General features: G+C 38.8%; 2 protein-coding genes across 2 annotated transcripts; both read left to right on the plus strand.

Moving 5' to 3' along the window:
• Nucleotides 1–421: 421 nt before the first annotated feature.
• On the plus strand, nucleotides 422–8,545 carry LOC128369286 (COP9 signalosome complex subunit 9). The gene is made up of 3 exons (XM_053330293.1): nucleotides 422–617; nucleotides 4,087–4,159; nucleotides 7,909–8,545. Exons 1-3 carry the CDS (start codon nucleotides 522–524, stop codon nucleotides 7,944–7,946), a joined length of 207 nt encoding a protein of 68 aa, XP_053186268.1. The 5' UTR covers nucleotides 422–521; the 3' UTR covers nucleotides 7,947–8,545.
• A 1,157-nt stretch (nucleotides 8,546–9,702) lies between these two features.
• and2 (actinodin2) lies at nucleotides 9,703–18,418 on the plus strand. The gene is made up of 5 exons (XM_053330742.1): nucleotides 9,703–9,817; nucleotides 13,271–13,405; nucleotides 16,150–16,313; nucleotides 16,819–17,715; nucleotides 17,947–18,418. Exons 1-5 carry the CDS (start codon nucleotides 9,703–9,705, stop codon nucleotides 18,358–18,360), a joined length of 1,725 nt encoding a protein of 574 aa, XP_053186717.1. The 3' UTR covers nucleotides 18,361–18,418.
• Nucleotides 18,419–19,980: the final 1,562 nt, after the last annotated feature.

The raw sequence follows: 19,980 nt of genomic DNA on the forward strand, positions 1-19,980 counted from the left end.
ACAAGAATGATGACACGGCCAGTCACCAATAAGTTTATCCATGTTTTTTAAGCATGCCAATATCCCTGCACAAAGTCGTTTTTCTTCTATTTATATTCTCTCTTTTTGCACCACACATACTGTAGTTTTCATCATGTCAATATGCATGCGCAACGTCCTGGTACTTCTATTTATAGTCTCCATTTTTGCACCACACATAGGCTACTGTAGTTTTTTAATCATACATAGTCCACCCGCACTACACAGAATGTTTGTAAATTTCCCACTCTGTTGGGGTTATGTTTATTGTTTTTTTTCTTTCAGTTTACACCTGGACCACATTTAATTCTTTATACTTTCTATTTGGTCAATAAATCAGATTCTGACACTCATAGCGGAACCTTTGTGCTTTGACTTCACTTTAACATCGGATTTATTTACACGCGGCGCCACACGATATTAGCTGCGTAGCTCACGCTGTCGCCTCTCTGGCTAAAACTTTAATGAACATTTGACACTAAAGCTATAGTTTTTGTTTACTTATGCCTCTAAAGGACCAGTCAAACTCCACAGCCATGAAACCAGCCGTGGATGAGATGTTTCCGGAGGGTGCAGGACCTTATGTAGACCTGGATGAGGTCAGTGAACTAACTAACACTAGCTGTTAATTAATAACATTAAAATATAGTTTTATCACATTTTGCTCTTCATACATTAAAATTAGTTTTTCAGTTTCAAGTTGTCGCATTTTTACAGCGTTTTAGCGTCATTGGTTAGTGGCTACAGCAGTTCATTAGGATTATTTTTTGCACGTTTTGATAAGTCGTTATTCTAAATTTATTTTAATCACTTAGTATTTATTATTATTATTGTGATTTTTTCCACCTTATTGAGCACACGAACATGAGATCTATTCTTGGGAACAAATGTCAAGAATAAATAAAAGCAATACACTTATTAACTGTTTTTTTCAGCTTCCCATTTACTGTTTATATTCTTTATGAAAAACTTAAGAGAGGTTTTTCTTTTTCAAACTTTTTGAGTATAAAGTTAGCTATTATAAGTTTGATGATGTAATCTTGTTTCTCTCTGTTGTAACTTAAAGGTGCAGTACACGACATCCGGACCCACTAGATGTCAGCAAACAACTATTTGCTATAGACATGGCCATATATATACATGTATATATTTATATGAGGGTGGGGCAAGTCCCACTCACTTTCAACTGCTGTGACTTCGTTTTATACGCGACACAAACACATAAACAATGGAGGACATGGAGCCGATGGTGTACTTGCTGCTGTATGTGGCTTTCTGTCACACACAAAGCAAGAGAAGAGAAACGAAAAGCTGTAACGCTGTTGCCGGTATTTAAAAATGCCGGGTTTGATTCTTGTGTGGTTGCAATTATTATAAAAAAAATGTGAGAAAAATACACTTTAAATATGAAATATATATATATGTACAGTGGGGAGAATAAGTATTTGATACACTGCCGATTTCGCAGGTTTCATAGGTAAATTTCAACTGTGAGAGCCCTCCTTTTCTCCACTCATTACCTGTATGAACTGAACCCGTTTGAACACGTTACCTGTATAAAAGACACCTGTCCACACACTCAATCAAACAGACTCCAACCTCTCCACAGTGGCCAAGACCAGAGAGCTGTGTAAGGACATCAGGGATTAAATTGTAGACCTGCACAAGGCTGGGATGGGCTACAGGACAATAGGCAAGCAGCTTGGTGAGAAGGCAACAACTGTTGGCGCAATTATTAGAAAATGGAAGAAGTTCAAGATGACTGTCAATCTCCCTCGGCCTGGGGCTCCATGCAAGATCTCACCTCGTGGGGATCATGAGGAAGGTGAGGGCTCAGTCCAGAACTACACGGCAGGACCTGGTCAATGACCTGAAGAGAGCTGGGACCACAAAGAAAACCATTAGTGACATTAAAATCCTGCAGCGCACGCAAGGTCCCCCTGCTCAAGCCAACGCATGTCCAGGCCCGTCTGAAGTTTGCCAATGACCATCTGGATGATCCAGGGGAGGAAAGGGAGAAGGTCATGTGGTCTGATGAGACAAAAATAGAGCTTTTTGGTCTAAACTCCACTCCCCATGTTTGGAGGAAGAAGAAGGATTACAACCCCAAGAACACCATCCCAACCGTGAAGCATGGAGGTGGAAACATCATTCTTTGGGGATGCTTTTCTGCAAAGGGGACAGGATGACTGCACCGTATTGAGGGGAGGATGGATGGGGCCATGTATCGCGAGATCTTGGCCAACAACCTCCTTCCCTCAGTAAGACCATTGAAGATGGGTCGTGGCTGGGTCTTCCAGCATGACAACGACCCGACCCAGTCAGGGCAACTACGAAGTGGCTCCGTAAGAAGCATCTCAAGGTCCTGGAGTGACCTAGCCAGTCTCCAGACCTGAACCCAATAGAAAATCTTTGGAGGGAGCTGAAAGTCCGTATTGCCCAGCGACAGCCCCGAAGCCTGAAGGATCTGGAGAAGATCTGTATGGAGGAGTGGGGCAAAATCCTTGCTGCAGTGTGTGCAAACCTGGTCAAGAACTACAGGAAACGTCTGATCTCTGTAATTGCAAACAAAGGTTTCTGTTTTTCTGATGTATGAAGTACTTATGTCATGCAATAAAATGCAAATTAATTACTTAAAAATCATACAATGGATTTCTGGATTTTTGTTTTAGATTCCGTCACTCACAGTTGAAGAGTACCTATGATAAAAATTACAGACTTCTACATGCTTTGTAAGTGGAGATCAAATACTTGTTCTCCCCACTGTATACCAAGTAAATATGTAAAACATATATAACAAGTGCAAAATATATATAGAAATATACTATATATATATTACATGGGTTATTCAGCCTATATTAACCATATTTCTTCTAAACATATTTATTAGCACTGTTTCCCACAATGCATCTGTGTAATTTTTGCGCCATTATAGAGTTACACATGTAATACACCATGACACCAATTTTTGCACCGCTTGGTGTGATGTTAATCAATACTCGGTTATAGGGCTGGGCAATTAATTGAAAAATAATCGAAATCAACATTTAGATAGTCTAATCGACTTAATCTTGCTCATGTCAATTAATCATGGTGTTCACTGTTGCCATGACAGTAACGGTTGCATATCTTTAAGGAATTTGAAAAGTTGACTCCAGTGATCATTTTAACCCAAACCATGATCTTTTCATAGTTCTAATCAAGTAAACTAGACATTAACCACAGCGTCACACCTTAAAACATCATTATTTTCACTCCCTAAAAATACTCATGTGCCAAAATATCACGAAATATTGTGTGAGGGCAGCAGTGTAAAATACAAAACAAAAGAAACTGTGTATATACATAATTGTTCATCAAGGGTGGAGATAATTGTTCATTAGTCATAATCCAGGTTAAAAGTTCAATTAATGACTCAAATGATTGAAAATTGATAATTAAAATAGTTGATAGTTGAATTTAATAGTTGACAAGTAATTAATTCATTGATTAATTGTTTTAGCTGCAGTCTGACCTGCAGACCTGCAATAAATACTATTTATTGAATGACTGTCATTATCAGATTAATTGCCAACTTTTTTAAACCTTGAATAACCTGTCCTAGCCTATTTGTAAGATATATGTTCTAATTCCAGCTTCTCAGATGTGTATGTTCTGATTTCTTTTCTCCTCTGTGACAGTAAACTGAATGTCTTTGGTTTATGGACGGTTGGTCTGGATAAAAAAAGACATTTTCGGATTTGTCATCTTCAGCTTTGGGAAACAGTGATCAACATATTTCACCGTTTTATGACATTTTATGGACCACTATCATAACTATTCACCATCAATTAATTGATAGTGAAATGAATCATTAGTTATGGCCCTAGTTATAATGATCACTTTTGTTTAAATTGTTAGAGGTGTGTCAACTTTGTGGTCATTGGTAGATGCAGTACTTAGCATATATCTATCTATACCTATATTATGGTGCTGACATTGCCTGCTGCTGTCTTTCAGGTTGCTCAGTAAGCTGTCAGCTGTCTTGAGTTAAGCTTGTGTCTGAGCTGCATGTTTCTTCTCTGGCAGGCTGGGGGAAGCACAGGACTGCTGATGGACCTGGCTGCCAATGAAAAGGCAGTTCATTCAGACTTCTTCAACGGTAAAGATGACAGCAGTGTCAAGCATACGATGCACGCTTCAGCTGTGTCTGCAGCTCATTATTGATGAGCTGTTACTGCTGTAGTATGTTGTAAGGAGAAATACAAAGAAAAGCAGAAGAGTTCAGAGGTTTGTGCTGATTCAGTGTGTTGATCAGAAATATTTCAGACACTCGTTGCTGTGATGTTTGAGTATTTACAGACCAAACTGACCACAACAGATGTTCAAACGTAATGTGTGTCCACTGCTGTTGCAGCAACACACACTATGAGCATATATCCGTTTACAAAGATCTGCTTTGTTTTCTTACATTATAATAGAGAACAAAGTTCCAGCATCTTTGTAATAATAAAGACCTATCTAAATAAATCACCTCTGTCCTCCTGCTTCAATTTACAGCGCATCCATGGTGAGAGAGGAGCAAAAAAAAAAAATACATCAGTCAGGAAGGATTTTGATTGGCTGTCAGCGATTTATTGTTCATCAAATTGCTCTAAAAGTGATTCCGACGATATAGAACGATATTTAAAACTATATATTTATAGTTATCGTTCTCAGTGTGGACAGCCCTTAAGACTACATACTACATATATTCTTTTTCAGACTATTCAATACGCATTCATATAAATGATTAATTATTTGATGAAAAAATATATGTGTAATGATCTGATTCAACATTTCATATTTTAAATGTTTGAAAATGAATTTAAAATTGTAGTTTTGAATGGTGATCACTAAGTAGTAGGAAACCAATATTTCCTCAAGTCATGAGAGCCAAATGTCCAAAAACTAATGTTTACAGCACCCTAAACAATAAAACTAAACACATTTTGGGCTTTCCCTAAATATATGTTTTTCACTGAGTTGCTGCAGACTGGGTTCATATCCAGTATTTCAAGTGCTACATGTTCTGGCACATGCAGTTATTTATATTAGGAGTTACAAGCCTGTAATTATTAGTGCGTAAATTGTTTTTACTTGCCTCAGTTTAACTTCTCCTTACAGCGCTCTTTAAAGGACCATTGTGTAAGATTTAGGGAGCTCTATTGGCAGAAATGGAATATAATATTCATACGCATGTGTTAATTAGTGTATAATCAACTGAAAATATAAATTGTTGTTTTTTTTATTATCGTAGAATGGGCCCTTTATATCTACGTGGGGAGTAGGTCCTCTTTGATGGTGGTTGCCATGTTGTACCACCATGTATCTACAGTAGCCCAGAATGGACAAATCAAACACTGGCTCTAGAAAGGGCCTTTTTGCATTTTTCATGAGTTTTGCGGCCACTGTAGACTCACTTACACACTTGCAGAAGTATTTACAAACTTTTTATTTTCTGGAAGTGTACAACTTGATTGGACAGTCTTTGTGGGTCAGGTATGTGTCACACAGATACAGAAACGCACATTAATATCAAAGCAGCACACAGACTACTGTAGCGTTACTTGAAACATGCTAAAAGTTGGATTTTGGCACCTGAGCAGGTTTTAAGATTCTAACTGTTTGAATAGGACCTGTGGTTTTGAAGTGACATACCTATATTTATAGAATTATAGAATTATATAATACTTTATGTCATTCTGCCCATGAGACGTGAAAAGAAATGTGGGACTCAGGTCTTGGTGTAATACAGTGCTGTCGCTAAAACAGAGAGCTAGAGAAGTTGCTGCACTGCTGCGCCATCTTGAAAAAGATTTATTTCCCACTTCAGTATAGATTATCTGGCATGTATTAATAAATCTTTACACTCCTAGACAGCACGATGAAAAACCTTCAGCTGTAGCAGTGCTCTTAAATTTTTTTTTACAAATACCAGAGTCAGAGCATTCATTCATTATTTTTACTTGTCATGTAATTTGAAGTGAACTGAGGAGGAGTCTGTCATCTTCAAATGGTGAAGTGTCAGTTAGGGCAGATTGAATCTATTAGCACACGATGTCTTTTCACTCCTGGGCATCAGAGCGCTGCTGGTTCCACAGCAGGAAACATCTTAACTGGCCCCAAAACATTCCTCGTGCCCCCGCCCCCCCATTTACAAACTGTGTTTTATAATGTAGTGTGATCTGTGTCCCGAGGCGCAGCTACATCAAACGACCACGACGTCTCGCCATATGCGACACAGATTCCACAGAGACTTGGCTGACTTGTCAGCAGGAGCTGTGTGGATGTGCTTTGTATGAGGCTCGTTTAGGGTGGCAGGTTTTATTCCCCTCTGATAGCGATGTGGACCACTTAGCTGTCTCTGAGGTTATTGAAAGCAGCTGTCAATCCCCTGGCTTACATTTCTAAATGGCTATTCATTGAAACAATCAGTGTCATACTCGTTCAGTTCTTTCACAGGCAGAAAAGTGAAACTGCTGTGACAGATTGCCTTAATTTCACATTGCTGAGAAAAATTAAGGCTGCAGCAGTTCTGTGGAAAAATAACTTTATTTTCTTCTGATTCTGTATAGTCCTAATGTTTTGAATGACACATGACCAACTGTGGTATTAGTGAGATGTTTAAAGAAAAACATCAATTAATCTCATTGGAAGTAATTGTGTACTTGTGTAAAATACAGCATACAAATTTTATCGAATAGTTAAAAAAAATAAAAGTATTGTTTATGTAAAATATTAATATTGATATAATGTTGATATAACAGAATTTTACATTTCAGCCTCAAAAATCCAGTATTTTTCAGTCCTTACTGGTTTTAGTAGCATATTAATGTCCATAGTTTTGAAACTCAAAGTATAAAATCACACATGGTTGTAATGTTTGGGTGTCCACATACTCTTTGCCTTGCTGTGTATATAATGAAGAGGAGTTGTGTCACCTGAGAGTACCCGTCTTTTATTGCAGGTGATGTGTTTTGTTGGAGGCTTTAATTAGGCTCAAAATATTGTTTTTCTGCTGTGTGCCGTCAAAGATTTCTGTGTTTTGTGTCTTTGATGACATCTTTTAAAATGGTAATTTGTGCACAAATGGGACTTACATTCTTGTGTGCAGTTGGCGCTCAATGTATGCAGACTGAATACAGACAGACAGTACAATAGTAAGTATGAAAACTTTATGTACACAGCACAAAAGACAACTATTTAAAGTTAAAAGAATTTGTGACAGGTATTTTCCACTATTTTCTGAAGTTTTGTAGATCGAAAGGTGGATCAAGAAAATGTTGAAAGGGCAGATTAATCGAGAATGAAAATAATTGCTACTTGCAGATGTAGTTTTTATTTAACCAAGAAGACACACAGAGAATACAAAACAGCCTATCATATCTGAACAGGCAGTATCAATATGAAGGGAAGTTTTTGCAAACATATAGAAAAATGTAATGTATCTCCTCATATGGCACATGACAGGAAGCAGCTTTACACTGTAGGAGGTACTGAGGAGCTGTTAAGCAGTATTCTGTTTACAAATCAGTGTATTAAGAGAAAGGGATTGAGAGTTTGAAATTAGCCTACGTCCAGAGACGGAGGATGTGGCACATATTCTTATGCATGTTCATACAGTTCTCCCATCGACCTCTGACCTCACAAACTAACAGACCCACAGGAAGGGCACTCAGCAAGTGCATTCCCAGATCCTTTTGCTTTTATCACCCTGTGCCCCCTCGACCCACCAACCTCTATAACGTTGCTTTATGGGAAACTGCCTGGCTTGCAGAAGCATTTGAAACACAGCCATCATTTTGTTGTCTATCTATTATGTAACATAAGTGTAATAACTGTGATTTTGTTTGTTTTTTTCCTCCACAGATTTTGAGGACCTGTTTGATGACGATGACATCCAGTGACACACTAACATCCTCAGTGTACTGATGGATGATATTACTCCACACCTTTTTTTCCCTCTACATTTTATTTTTGTGTGGAAAGCAAACCAGCCATTTGCTGTCTAATGACATACAATTTCCTTTCATAGTTGTCCTAGTTTTAGTCTTTTTCTTTTTCTTAAAAAAAAACATCCTCAAAAGTCATCACCGGCTCCAGATGTTGTGAAATTCTTAAGATCCCAAGGATTCCTTCATATATGGTATGTTCAAATTATGAGCTTGTATCGTGCTCATGTCTTTGACTGTGTCTAAACAGGATTGCAGGTTTGTGTGTGCTGGAGAACACCTGTTCAGAGTGTAATTATAGATATGATGGGCAGAGGCTCCTATGCTGTCGCCCTTAAACATGCTGCAGATGGTATATGATAGATGACAGTCTGCTAAACTGTCTTGAATTCTTTATAATCTCAATATTGTGAAATTACAGTGTATGAAAGTACATTCTGTGTTTGGTTTTGATATCTGCACAGTGTCCTGTTACGTCATGAAATTGTACATATGTGTACAGGAGTTATGCGACCACACTTTTATTTAACTGATAGAAGTTTATATGTGTTATTAGTTGAACATCAATAAAATGCACTCTATATATATATATATATATATATATATATATATATGAAGTTGTGTAAGCGTGTGTGATTCTTGAAAGATGCAGATGAAAAATCATGTTTTTCACTCAAAGTACTTTTCTGTATTCATAAAAATGCTTTACATAACAAACAACAGTTGGAAGATATGAAAATATTTTAAAGACTGAAGCTTTTAACTGTTTATATACGGCAAGGTGATTACTTAATAATAAGGTCTGTCAGTGAATCCAAGGAAACTGTAGTTAGAAACTAATAGAATGAATGAAATACTTTTTTATTAGATAAAGTAGGCTACTAAAGTGAAACACAGTTTAGTGTTTGATCACTTTGTGTCTGGAGCTGCCAATCATGTCACAGATGTGTCAGTAAAGCTGATTAATCAATTAGTTACCAATTATTAAATTAACTGGCAAACAGACCAAAATGACCAAACTCTGGTTTCTTTCTCAAATGTGAACATTTTCTGGTTTCTGTGACAGTAAACTGAAAATCTTTGGGTTCTGAACTGTTTATTGGGACGTTTAAGGACGTTACCTTGGGCTTTGGGAAAGAGTGATTGATATTTTTCACCATTTTCTAACATTTTATAGACGTTAGACATTAATTGTAAATGTTCAAATACCATTTAAAGTCACGCTGATTGTGTTGCTCCAAGGCTGACAGATTTGGTTGTTCAGTTCGTCACTACAGTCCAGGCTGAAATATGTCAAAAACCTTTTGAGCGGCTGGCATTAGATGCTATTTTATAGACATTTATAGTCCCGAGAGGTTGAATCCTACTGACTGTAATCCATAAATGTCCTTTTATGCTCATGCTCCCTCCCTCAGGATGAATCTATTAACTTTGGTGATCCATTACCTTTTCATTTAGTACTGTAATCAGGCACATTTTTAATATCTCTAGTATTACTTTCAAAATTCATGAGCTTCATCTGTACCGTGATTTTAGAGGCAACTAGAAAATGTTAATATGCTAACATGCTCAATCAAAGTGGTGAACATGATAAACATACCTGCCAAACATGTTGGCTTACTGACGTTAGCATTTAGCTCAAACACTGGTTAGTAGCCTCAAAGAGCTGCTAGTGACTTTTGTTTGCTTAAAGTACTGAAAACACCCTGGCATGTGGGAAAACTGTCTGCTGACAAACACCATGCAGCATGGCTGGAAGATCCAGAACATCTACTACAGTACAGTAACAAGACCTTGTGGTGAGAAAGTCTTCTTCTGCGATGAGGGTAAAGAATGAATTTCAACCTCATTTTTCACGATTCTCAAAATTGTGAAATGAATGTTGGCCACATTGCCAGCCTTTTTTTTTTTTTTTTTTTTTTAAAAAGAAGAAGTTAGCTGTCAGATTATTGAACTATCCTGTCCAACCCAAATCTTAAAACTGCAGGATGAATTTAGGTTGATTTCAGGAATATGATGTGAAGAATCTAAAAGTGATTCTGAACAACCTGGAGCAGCAGCCGGTGCCAAGAGTGAGTGGGATAAACACCAATACTGCAGCCAATAAACAAAATTTAAATATGGTAACTTATAAACAGGAACTAATACTTACCTCACATTGAAAGAACTAGCTCCAAAAATCTTCAAATCTTACTACATAACTGTCTACATACTGGAGAAACAAGCCTAGTTTTTGCACTATACCTTTACTATCAGTGAAGGTTTAATGTAGATATTAAAGTTTTAATATTTTATATTATTTTAACAACAGCAACAATGTGAATGCTGGTCTGAGCTCAATAATATTTTCAGTTTCAGGCCACGTCATTTTGGGCTTTTATTACTATTCAGTGTGAGTTGGAGAATGATAAGAGGTGTCTGAAGAGCACAAAATACAAACTGCAGGCTTTTAAAAGCTTGCTGTACAGGATCAGCAAAACTGAGAACTGTGCTGTCAGCACAGAAATGTCCAAGAGTTTTATACTCTGACAATGGTATTAATTACATCCCAAAACTCTTGATTGTGCATAAAGTTGTATCTGATTGGAATTTGGAAAATATACTATGGCCTCAAGGATTGGAGCCAATTAACCAAAGCCCCTCTTGAGATGACATAAAAACCCATTAAAAGGGAGAAAAAGAAAAAGAAAGTGATGATCAGCCTGTTCAGATCGGACACAATTTAACTTCTAGTCTGTAGAGAAACAGAAATAATTCACTCTGCACAATGAAATGCCAATTGTGAATAGCTTTTTAAGCAGATTATTTACAGGATGGATAGATTCTGACTATGAAGGAAAATGTGGATGATAGACAAGATTATAATTTATTTTATATGAACAAAAGAGTCTACAGTCCTGCTGGCAGCTCTGTGAAGCACACAGTGTTGCTTTAAAATGGACTAATTAGCTCTGAACACAAAAAGGCTGATGGGGACATCGTATTTGATCATGAGCCAAAATCTTGGACAAATTTGAATTTTGATTTGATGATGGTGCTTGAGAAAAAGTTATCCTCTGGGAACCTTGAATATCTGAAGCAAATTTCCCAGTAGTGCAGAGGAAAAATCACAAGATTATCAAAATGATTCTCTAGTGACCATGAACGCCTGTTACAAAATGTCTTGATAATCCATCTAATAGTCGCCGAGATATTTCAGTATGAATGTAGATTTCTATCCATAGTCAGTTCAGTTAATAATTGTGAACATAAACATTTCACCGGAAGCTACAAACAGATCTGGTGTAAGTCTTCAGTCTGTGATGGTAGCTGAGATTTTGAAACTGTGTACACAAGCTTTGATGTAAGCACTGTCTGGACCAGAAAATACACTGAAAATCTGAGTGACTGTCGCAGCATCCGTTATTTCTTTCTTGCCATGGAAGAACTGATAAATTATGTTTCGATTTCTTACAGGATCTTTGTTTATCTTATCTATACCCATCTTAAAAAAACAACTGTTAGTTATCAATAATCACTTGCTGCTGATTTTCCTGTGAGTGATGTGCAACTTGAGCCACAACTGAAACGCCTTATGTAAAAGTGTTTGACAGGCATCATCACTTTTACAATGAGCACAAGTCACTTTATGGCATCTTTACCCAAATATCAGTTCAAGTTGCTGTGAGTTTTCCACACACAGAAAGAGACAGACACCTCCTGATGGCCGTTCTGCTTTAAACTGAAAAAGACAACCATCTGTCTGCTTCTGTGACAGCCCCGGTTATTCTGAAATGTGTACTGTAAATTGCAGGGATCATAGCCAAGCCTGAGTCATCATCAGTCATGCAAGAGGAACACAAACCGAGGGGACAAACTGAATGACTGTAGAAAAACAGCATTTAGGAACTGACTGACTGGCAGATGATGCAGACGCCTGAATGATTTGAATAATTTAGTTTGTTCTTCGATAGTATGAATATATTTAAAATACATATTACATCCATAGATTCTGTACTTTATGCATGTTTATGTGCACCAGTATACTGAAAGGTGTGCCTTTAAGGGTAGGTATAGCTCCAGAGACTGCCTGTTGTGTTTTTAACTAGTGTCTTCTGGTTTCCATGGCTCCCGTACTGTATGCACGTATATATCCTATTGTTGCAGACTGCAGACTGTACAGGCTACGTGGCATTTCCAAACATCAGGATCCTCTACGCAACAAAGAGTGGTGCTAGCATGCTGGTGCTAATGGCTTTGCCTTCTACAGAAGCAGCAGCTTGCTTATTAGGGGCCCCTTATATGAGGCCTGCTTCCACTAATGATTCCAGCTTCCCTTGTTGGTGGACAAATACCAACCAAGAAAGGGGACTTTTTTTTAGGAGGGAGGAAAATAATGTGTGTTCTCTCTTTTGTGTATTTTTCTGAGACCTTGTCAGTAATGTGGGGGATCTGAAAATGATTTTATAGTGGTATAAAACCAGAGTAGGCTACAGGACAACATTTACAGTGAGAATAGAGAGAAAGAGAGGTAGACTGCTGCTTCCATGTAATGTTGCATCACTGAAATGAAATGACTTGTGTTCCTGTCATCCTGGACATTATAGCTCACACATTAGTCAAAATACTGATGCAAGAGAGTAGTTATTTCAGAAATAGCCTTTACTCCTTTCAATTTCTACAAAGAGATGTAGCACTGGAGTAAAAACTGACTGATGACTTTCTTTAGCAGAGGAGCATGTTGCTATTTGTTACATGTTATTTGCTGATTGGTTCTGTTTTATGTAGCTTTTCTTTCTTGTGTATTATTAGGAAAGAAGGAGGAATAGCAGGGTACCTTTTTAGTCTACTGTTTCCACTGAATGTTTTATCAGCATCACCTCTGCAATAGCCCCAGGCACTGTTTTGTGTATTTGTACTATAACAGAAGCCTCAAGCTGTGTGGATTTAACAGCTTACAGTTTTTTTACTTAACACCCACCAAGCCGTTTATGTAAATTTCAAATCTCAAAATCAACTTCTTACTCAGGCGATGTCACCTCATATGTTGACCCTAAATTCCAAACCCGTGAGGAAAGAAACCCAGCGCTAAATGGCACCTTGTTAATGTTTCTTCCACCTCGAGAAGTCGTGCTGCTCACCTCTCCTAATTACAGGACTCCCATTGGTTGGATGGATAGCAGTGTAGGAGCCAATCCCAGAGCACCTAACAGCATGCCATAGATTATGACATGCCTTTTTGTTTTTAATGATCAATGGGCCTCCTTAAAAATGTTTCCCTGCCTGTCCATCCCATACAGGGGAGCAGAGAGGTAGAGGGGTTAGACAGCTCAGGCATCCACAGTGCAGCAAGCCCCCCCTTCAAGAAGCTCAATCCAGAGAGCCACTGGCTCTAGAGGTAACCACCGGAGGCCTGAACTTCAGCACCTTTGCAGGTAAGGTTTGATGCAAATACTACATGTGCTGAAGTTGATATTCTTTTCAGTTCAGTGAGTCTCTGTGAAACTGTAACTTGATTTTCTTTGACTGAAAAGTGCAGAAAGTCATTTGATTTATGAGCCAGAGTGAAATTGTAGAAGTCAATCTCTCTCAGCTGTAATTCAACAGCCATCCATGCCGTGACACAGAAGAATATTTCAAGCTTTTGCCTGTTTGATTGTTCTGTTTAGTCGTTATATTTGATATTCTGATATTCAGAACTAAAGTCTTATTTTCTCAGTAATCCCTGAAAAGCTCTGTTATAGCATGTCCCCAATCCTCTCTATTGTCTTGCCATCAGCCAGTCAAATAAAAGCCCTCTCTTTGTTCCAAGTGCATTGTCTTCTCATGGATTTTCATATCTAACATTGTCATGAAACCAACAAGACACAGGGATCAATTTGCGTCTAGCTTAATTGTAATATTACAGTATCAAGTTCATACTGCATTAAGCACCAGCCAATATGGAACTGAGTTAACACTGAATATTGTTACTGTCTTTTTTCCTCAGGAAGCACATAAAACTGAAAATGGCACGTGTCGGACGACCATCGCTTTCTCTGATCCACACAGGACTGCTGTTAGCGGTTGTTTTACTACCAGGTGAGAACTTGATTTACAAATTTGAACTGAAAAGAATTTATTTATGACTTTATCTGAGCTTCTTCACAACCATTACATTAGGAAATGAATATAAAAGTACTCTAATGTGATGGCAATTTCTCTTAACATTTATGAATGGCACATACTGGCTTATTAAAATCCTCAAAACTCCCAGACACTTTGAACACTACTGAGAAGTGTGTTCAATCATGGATACGATTGAGAATAATGAGGTCATGTTCACAGCACTTCTTCAGGGACAAATTATACTTGGTGGCTTTTTAACTGAATTTTTAATATCTGTATCTTTAAATCTGACTGTTTTCAGACAAAACCAGGATGAAAATAATAATTCAATAATAACACTTAAATGAAATTGATGTTTCCAGTGATATTTCTGGAGGTGAGATAACCTTGAAATATCATTTAGACTAAATTAAGTCCATTTTTATTTATATAGCCCAAAATAAGACCAATGATTTCCAACCTTGTTTTTTGATCCCCTTAAAACAAATTCACGTCTGTTTGCTGGTTATGTCTTACTGTTATTTTGTAAAGAGTGATTTTTCCTTCTCAGATTGTTCATTTTGAAGGATTTTCAGAAGCCTTGAGAGGTAAAAGTTTACAAAGTTAGGGCAGAAAAACCCTCAGATTTATCAAAGGAGGTCTTCATCCCCAGTTTGACAATCACCAATTTACACAATTTATACAGAGAAAGAAAAGGTTAAGATCATATATTAAATGAATATGTACTTTTCCTGATCAAAGATGTCATGTGAGTCATGGAGTAGCATTAGAGAAATGTGGACTCATGACCATCTAAAATCTTGGCTGTGGCCCTGCACGCTGGCACAGAGTTAAAAAGACACTATTACTCTTATCTCCTTAACATTAAGACAGCATGTCAAGTTGATTTGCAAGTACCTTAAAATCTTTCCAAAGTCATAAAACGATATTGGAATGAGAGGAAAGTTTCTGTCACAATCAGCTGAATTTGCAGTTTTCTGATGGTTGTAAACTTCTGAAGGAAACCCCTGGTGGAGCAGGAGATACTTCACATGTGGAAAATAGGGATGCACACAGACATGACCCCTCCCTCCTGCCATACATTTTTACAGTGTATTGGTAATTGGTTTGTGTGAGGGCTCGCTCTTTGTAGTTTTACAGGTTAACTTTAAGGAGGCCCCTAGTAGTTGCATAAATGCACAGACTCCAAAGGTCTGGCTCAAAGCCTGACTGAGTGTGGGGCTGGGTGAGGGGTCTAGAGGAGGAGGAGGAGGAGGAGGAGGAGGAGGAGGGTGTTTAATCTGCAGGATGCTGCCTGTGCTGGGGCGCCAGAGCCCGAGCACCTGCCGTGTTTCACCTAGGGGCTTATTAGCGGGTCAGCGTTTTCCCTGATGTTTAGGGGGGGGGAAATCTCAACATCTGGTCTTAGTCAGTTAATGTCCCTGTTGCTGCTAATGTGGCTGCTGCTTGCTGTTTTACAGAGTTTCTGGGGGCCGTTCCAGTGGAGCAGCACAGGGAGGAAGAAGGTGAGGACCTGTGACATGGCATGTGTGACATTTTAGTAGCAGAAGAAACTCAGATCCTTTACTTAAGTTAAAGTACCAATATCATAATGTAAAATAAACCTTTATTTATTAGTTAGTTGTTATCTCATGCACATACAGGTTACATAACATTGCAAACAAACTTTTTCTTCTGTGCCATGCTCAACACATATTTGCATCTCTTCTTGACACACAGCTCAAGTTTCTTATAATCACTGTCAATCAATCAAAGTAGAGCCCTGTAACTGAATCTATTATTACATATCATCAGATTGTTGAACAGTTAAGGAACCAAAACAATCAGAAGACAAATATTAAATAACGTTACATAAAACATTAGGTCCAAACAATATTTCTTATACAATTAAATCCTGCTTAATTATGCTCAACCTTTACTCAGATTTCATGAGTCTGACGACATTATCTTCCACACATCTATACTTAACAAATGAAAACTATCTTTCTAACTAACTTATCTTGAAATGAACCACATTCTGTGCAACCTCTGGTAACAACACACTTAATTTTGTTCACTTTTTCCCTCTCAGTGCCTGCAGTGTCTGACGATGTGAAAGCCGACGCCATGGCCAACCTGAAGAAGCTGGTTCGTAACAGGAGGAACATCCCCGCCTTTGCTCTGCCCCAGCTCAAACGCCTTCCCGACTTCTGGGGATGGTACAAGCACTTCATGGACACCCACAACCAGGAGGGAGTGAGTGGAATTTGCTCCACATTCATTATTTAGTTTCTTGCAGTTATAATTATGAAACAGTGCTTGTTCCTTCTTCTAAAAGCAACAATTTGTGTCACCAGTTTGCAATGAACTCAAAATGTTATGCTGGAAAAAGACAAATTTTAGCAGCTTTTTGATGTCGTTTTAAAAGGTTCCTTATTTTTGCAATTCAGAGTACAACAATAAATTCTTTATTGCTCAGACCATGATTATATAAAATTATTAATATGCCATTTCCCTCAGTATCAGAGAGCACAACATCTTATTTAAGTCAGGCTGTGTGGTTTGAATAACAAGACAGTGAACTGAAAAAGCACATGCTTACCTCCACAGAAAGTGTGTGAAAGTGTTCATCTATCAAGGCTTTATTTCCCTTTAGTTTTACCTTTATTTGTGTTTTATCCCGTGTAGCATTTAAATCATCAATCAATCATCAATCAGATTTATTCAATTACATTTCTTGCTGTTTTACCCCATGTTTCAGGTTGAGGATTTGGATCGTCTGTACATGGCTTACCTGCAGAACAAGCACAGGTCAGAGGAGGGGCCCACCTTCAACCACTACCTCACACACCTCAGTGAAATCTACAAGACCTGTGCCGATTCTGATGATCCAGAGTGCATCGCAGAGTCCACTAGCAAACCAAAGGCTGCAGCAGTGATGCCTGCCCACATCAAGTCTGCTTCTGTCCTGATGTGCAACCCCTACATCGACCCTTACTGCCTCTTCCCCCTCCTCCCTAAGGCTGCTCCTGCCCCCGTTGAGGAAGCTCCAGCCAAGGTGCCTGCTCCTATCCTCACCCCACTGCTGCCCATGCCCCTGAAGAGCCCCAGTGGTTTCTACTACTACGCCCCTGTCCTGGAGTCCTTCCTGAGCCCTGAGCAGAAGGCTGAACTGCTGAGGATCTGCAACTCTGAAGATGTAGAGTGTCTACAGTACCACCTGAGGGCAGCTTACGGCTACCGCCCTGCCCCTGGTCCAGCTCCATCCTACAGTGCCCTCAAATGCGACCCCAAGGACCCCTATTGCTTGCCCCTCCTGGTCCAGAAGGCCCACACAGGCTTCTACCACCTGGTCTACCCCAGCTGTAACCCAGAAGTCGATCCTCTGTGTGTCGGCAGTGTGGCTCCTCCTGCTCCCCTGGCAGCCGAGGAGGCCCCTAAAGAGCAGCAATGCAACCCTCTCTTTGACGCTGGCTGCAATCCCCTGACTGCCACCAAGCTGTCCGGCCTCACCAAGCCCGTGCTGGAGTACCCCCTCAAAGACGAGCCTGCACCTCCTCCTGCTCCTCTCACCTGCGACCCTCGTGTTGACCCATACTGCATACTGAGAGCCGCTGCTGCCCTGCGCAAGCCCCTTCCACTGGCCCCTCAGCACCAGGTCTGAATCTGAAGTCCTGCTACTAGGGTTGAATAGTTCACTTGTTTTGACTAATCTGGTGTAATCTTGCTTGTTAAATTGTTTTATTAATTGTCTGTTCCTTTTCATTTGGTTTATTAAATAATGTAGTGACATGAAATGGGTGTTTTGCATAATGCTTTCACTTACTATTTTAAGCTGCTTTGCATCTGTTTTGAACCAAAAACACAAATCAATCAATCAATCAACCAGGTCCGCTCCAAGCTTGGCGTCCGCGGAAAGACCAAGGATGGCCACGACTGCTATGTGCACTATGACAAAGACTGCACCCCAGTGAAGTCTGGCCCCAAAGCCAAAGCTGACATCAAGGCTCCTGCCAAGCCCCTCTGCCACCCATTCGACCCAAACTGTGGTAAGTTTGCTTCACCCGCTGCTGTGGCCTCGAAACCTGGCACAGATGGCATAATCCTGCCTGACCCTGACTGTGACCCGGAGTACGACTACAACTGCCGCCTGCGACGTGCTGAACCCGCCGCTGCCGCTGATGAGCCTGCAGCTGCTGAGGACAAAGCCGCTGATGAGCCTGCCAGAGAGGTCGCAGTCCCACAGGCTGCTGTCCCACGTTTTGAAGACTTCCTCAGGGCTGTCATGAGCCAGTACAAGTAGATTTAAGAAATAACATGAAATCAGAATCAACAGCACCTGGTAGATAATCTACCTGGAAGAAATGGACCTCACTCTGTCTGTAGTAGATGTATGGACTTCAAGGACCACAATCTGCCACATTGTTATTATAAAACCATTGAATCAATAACAGTTGCAGCTTTTAAATAGTAAATCTGATTTTCTCAGACAATCTGAGGGTTTCCTAATTTTGTTCTGTTTTATAAAGAGAGAACAATTAAAGGGGGCTGATACTTTACCATCAGTACAGAACATTTTGTGAAACTTGTTGATTGAATACTACATGTATGTATGTTTGTAGAAAAGCGTTGTATGTATAGATGTGTGATAGAGTAGCGTCAGCGGATCCAAAAAATCTCTCTGTTGTACATTCTCTGTTTCCATTCGAGTTACCATAAATGTATTTAATGTTGTTTACCACAGTTTTCTGTAACTCTAATCCTCATAATGCTTCATCTGTTTAGTTTTTGTGAAGTTCTAAATAAAAAAAGATTTGAAAAAGTCTATCTTCTTTCTAAAGATTAAACCATCAACACGCTAATTTCACAGACACATCTGCTTTGCTGCAAAAGATAAAGAAACCTCATGACAGCAGCAAAACACCACCTATTCTGTAAATGTACACATCATTTCAGTCACCAGCTGTTGTAATTAACACGTAACACGTATTTAAACGTCAGTGTCCCAGCTGGCATGTTCTGCCACCATAATGAAGAAGCTTGTTTTTATGTTTGCACATCAAACATCACTATGAATGTGTTTTTGCATGAAAGTACGCAAGGCCTTTGAATTAGAGATGCATTCGTATTTTCAAAGATGATGTCAATCTGTAATATATTTATATTCTGTTCAGTATTTTCCAAGATCAATACTTAAAGGGTCAGTTCACCCAAATCCCCAAAAAATAAATAAAAACAACCCAAAGAGGTGTCTAGCCATGCAGACATATTCAGTTACATTTATAGGTACATGCAACTTCAGTGGTGGTGAAAACTTACATTTTATCTTTTCAGAGAGAAAACTATAGTTATATAGTATATAGTTTTCGACATTTGTCTTGTTTATAAAAAAAAAATCAGACTGTACAGTCAATCCTGAACCAAATCCAACAGTCACAAACACTTGTTTTTTTTATAATTTATGAGGATATTTTATTGACTTGCATGGAGAGCTAGAAGCAAAAACTAACCTCAACTAAAAACCAACATATTATCATTAAATAAAGCAGCTTTTTGTGCCTTGATTAAAGAGGAGTTCCTACAGTAACTGAAAGAACAAGTATTCATCCATAAAATGTGATTAAGGCAAACTTGCATGCCCATGCACACTACAGTAGGTAACATCTGTGGTGTGTTAAGAGTATGCCACATTTCAGTGTTGCAACAGATAAACAGTGATTTAAGTTCATGTTCCTGTTAATACTGTATCAGCAACAGGTGGAACCACACTTTTTTCTTTTATTGATGACTAAAAGCATTTTTTATAAAGCAGACTGTCTCTATTTAGGAATAACTGAATAACGAACTGTGGTGTATTATTTTCCCGAAGCTGAAATATTATATTTTAGGAATCAACTGCAGCCGTGGGCTACATCGACTGAAG

The sequence above is a fragment of the Scomber japonicus genome, chromosome 12, assembly GCF_027409825.1.
Source record: "Scomber japonicus isolate fScoJap1 chromosome 12, fScoJap1.pri, whole genome shotgun sequence".
NCBI lineage: Eukaryota > Metazoa > Chordata > Actinopteri > Scombriformes > Scombridae > Scomber > Scomber japonicus.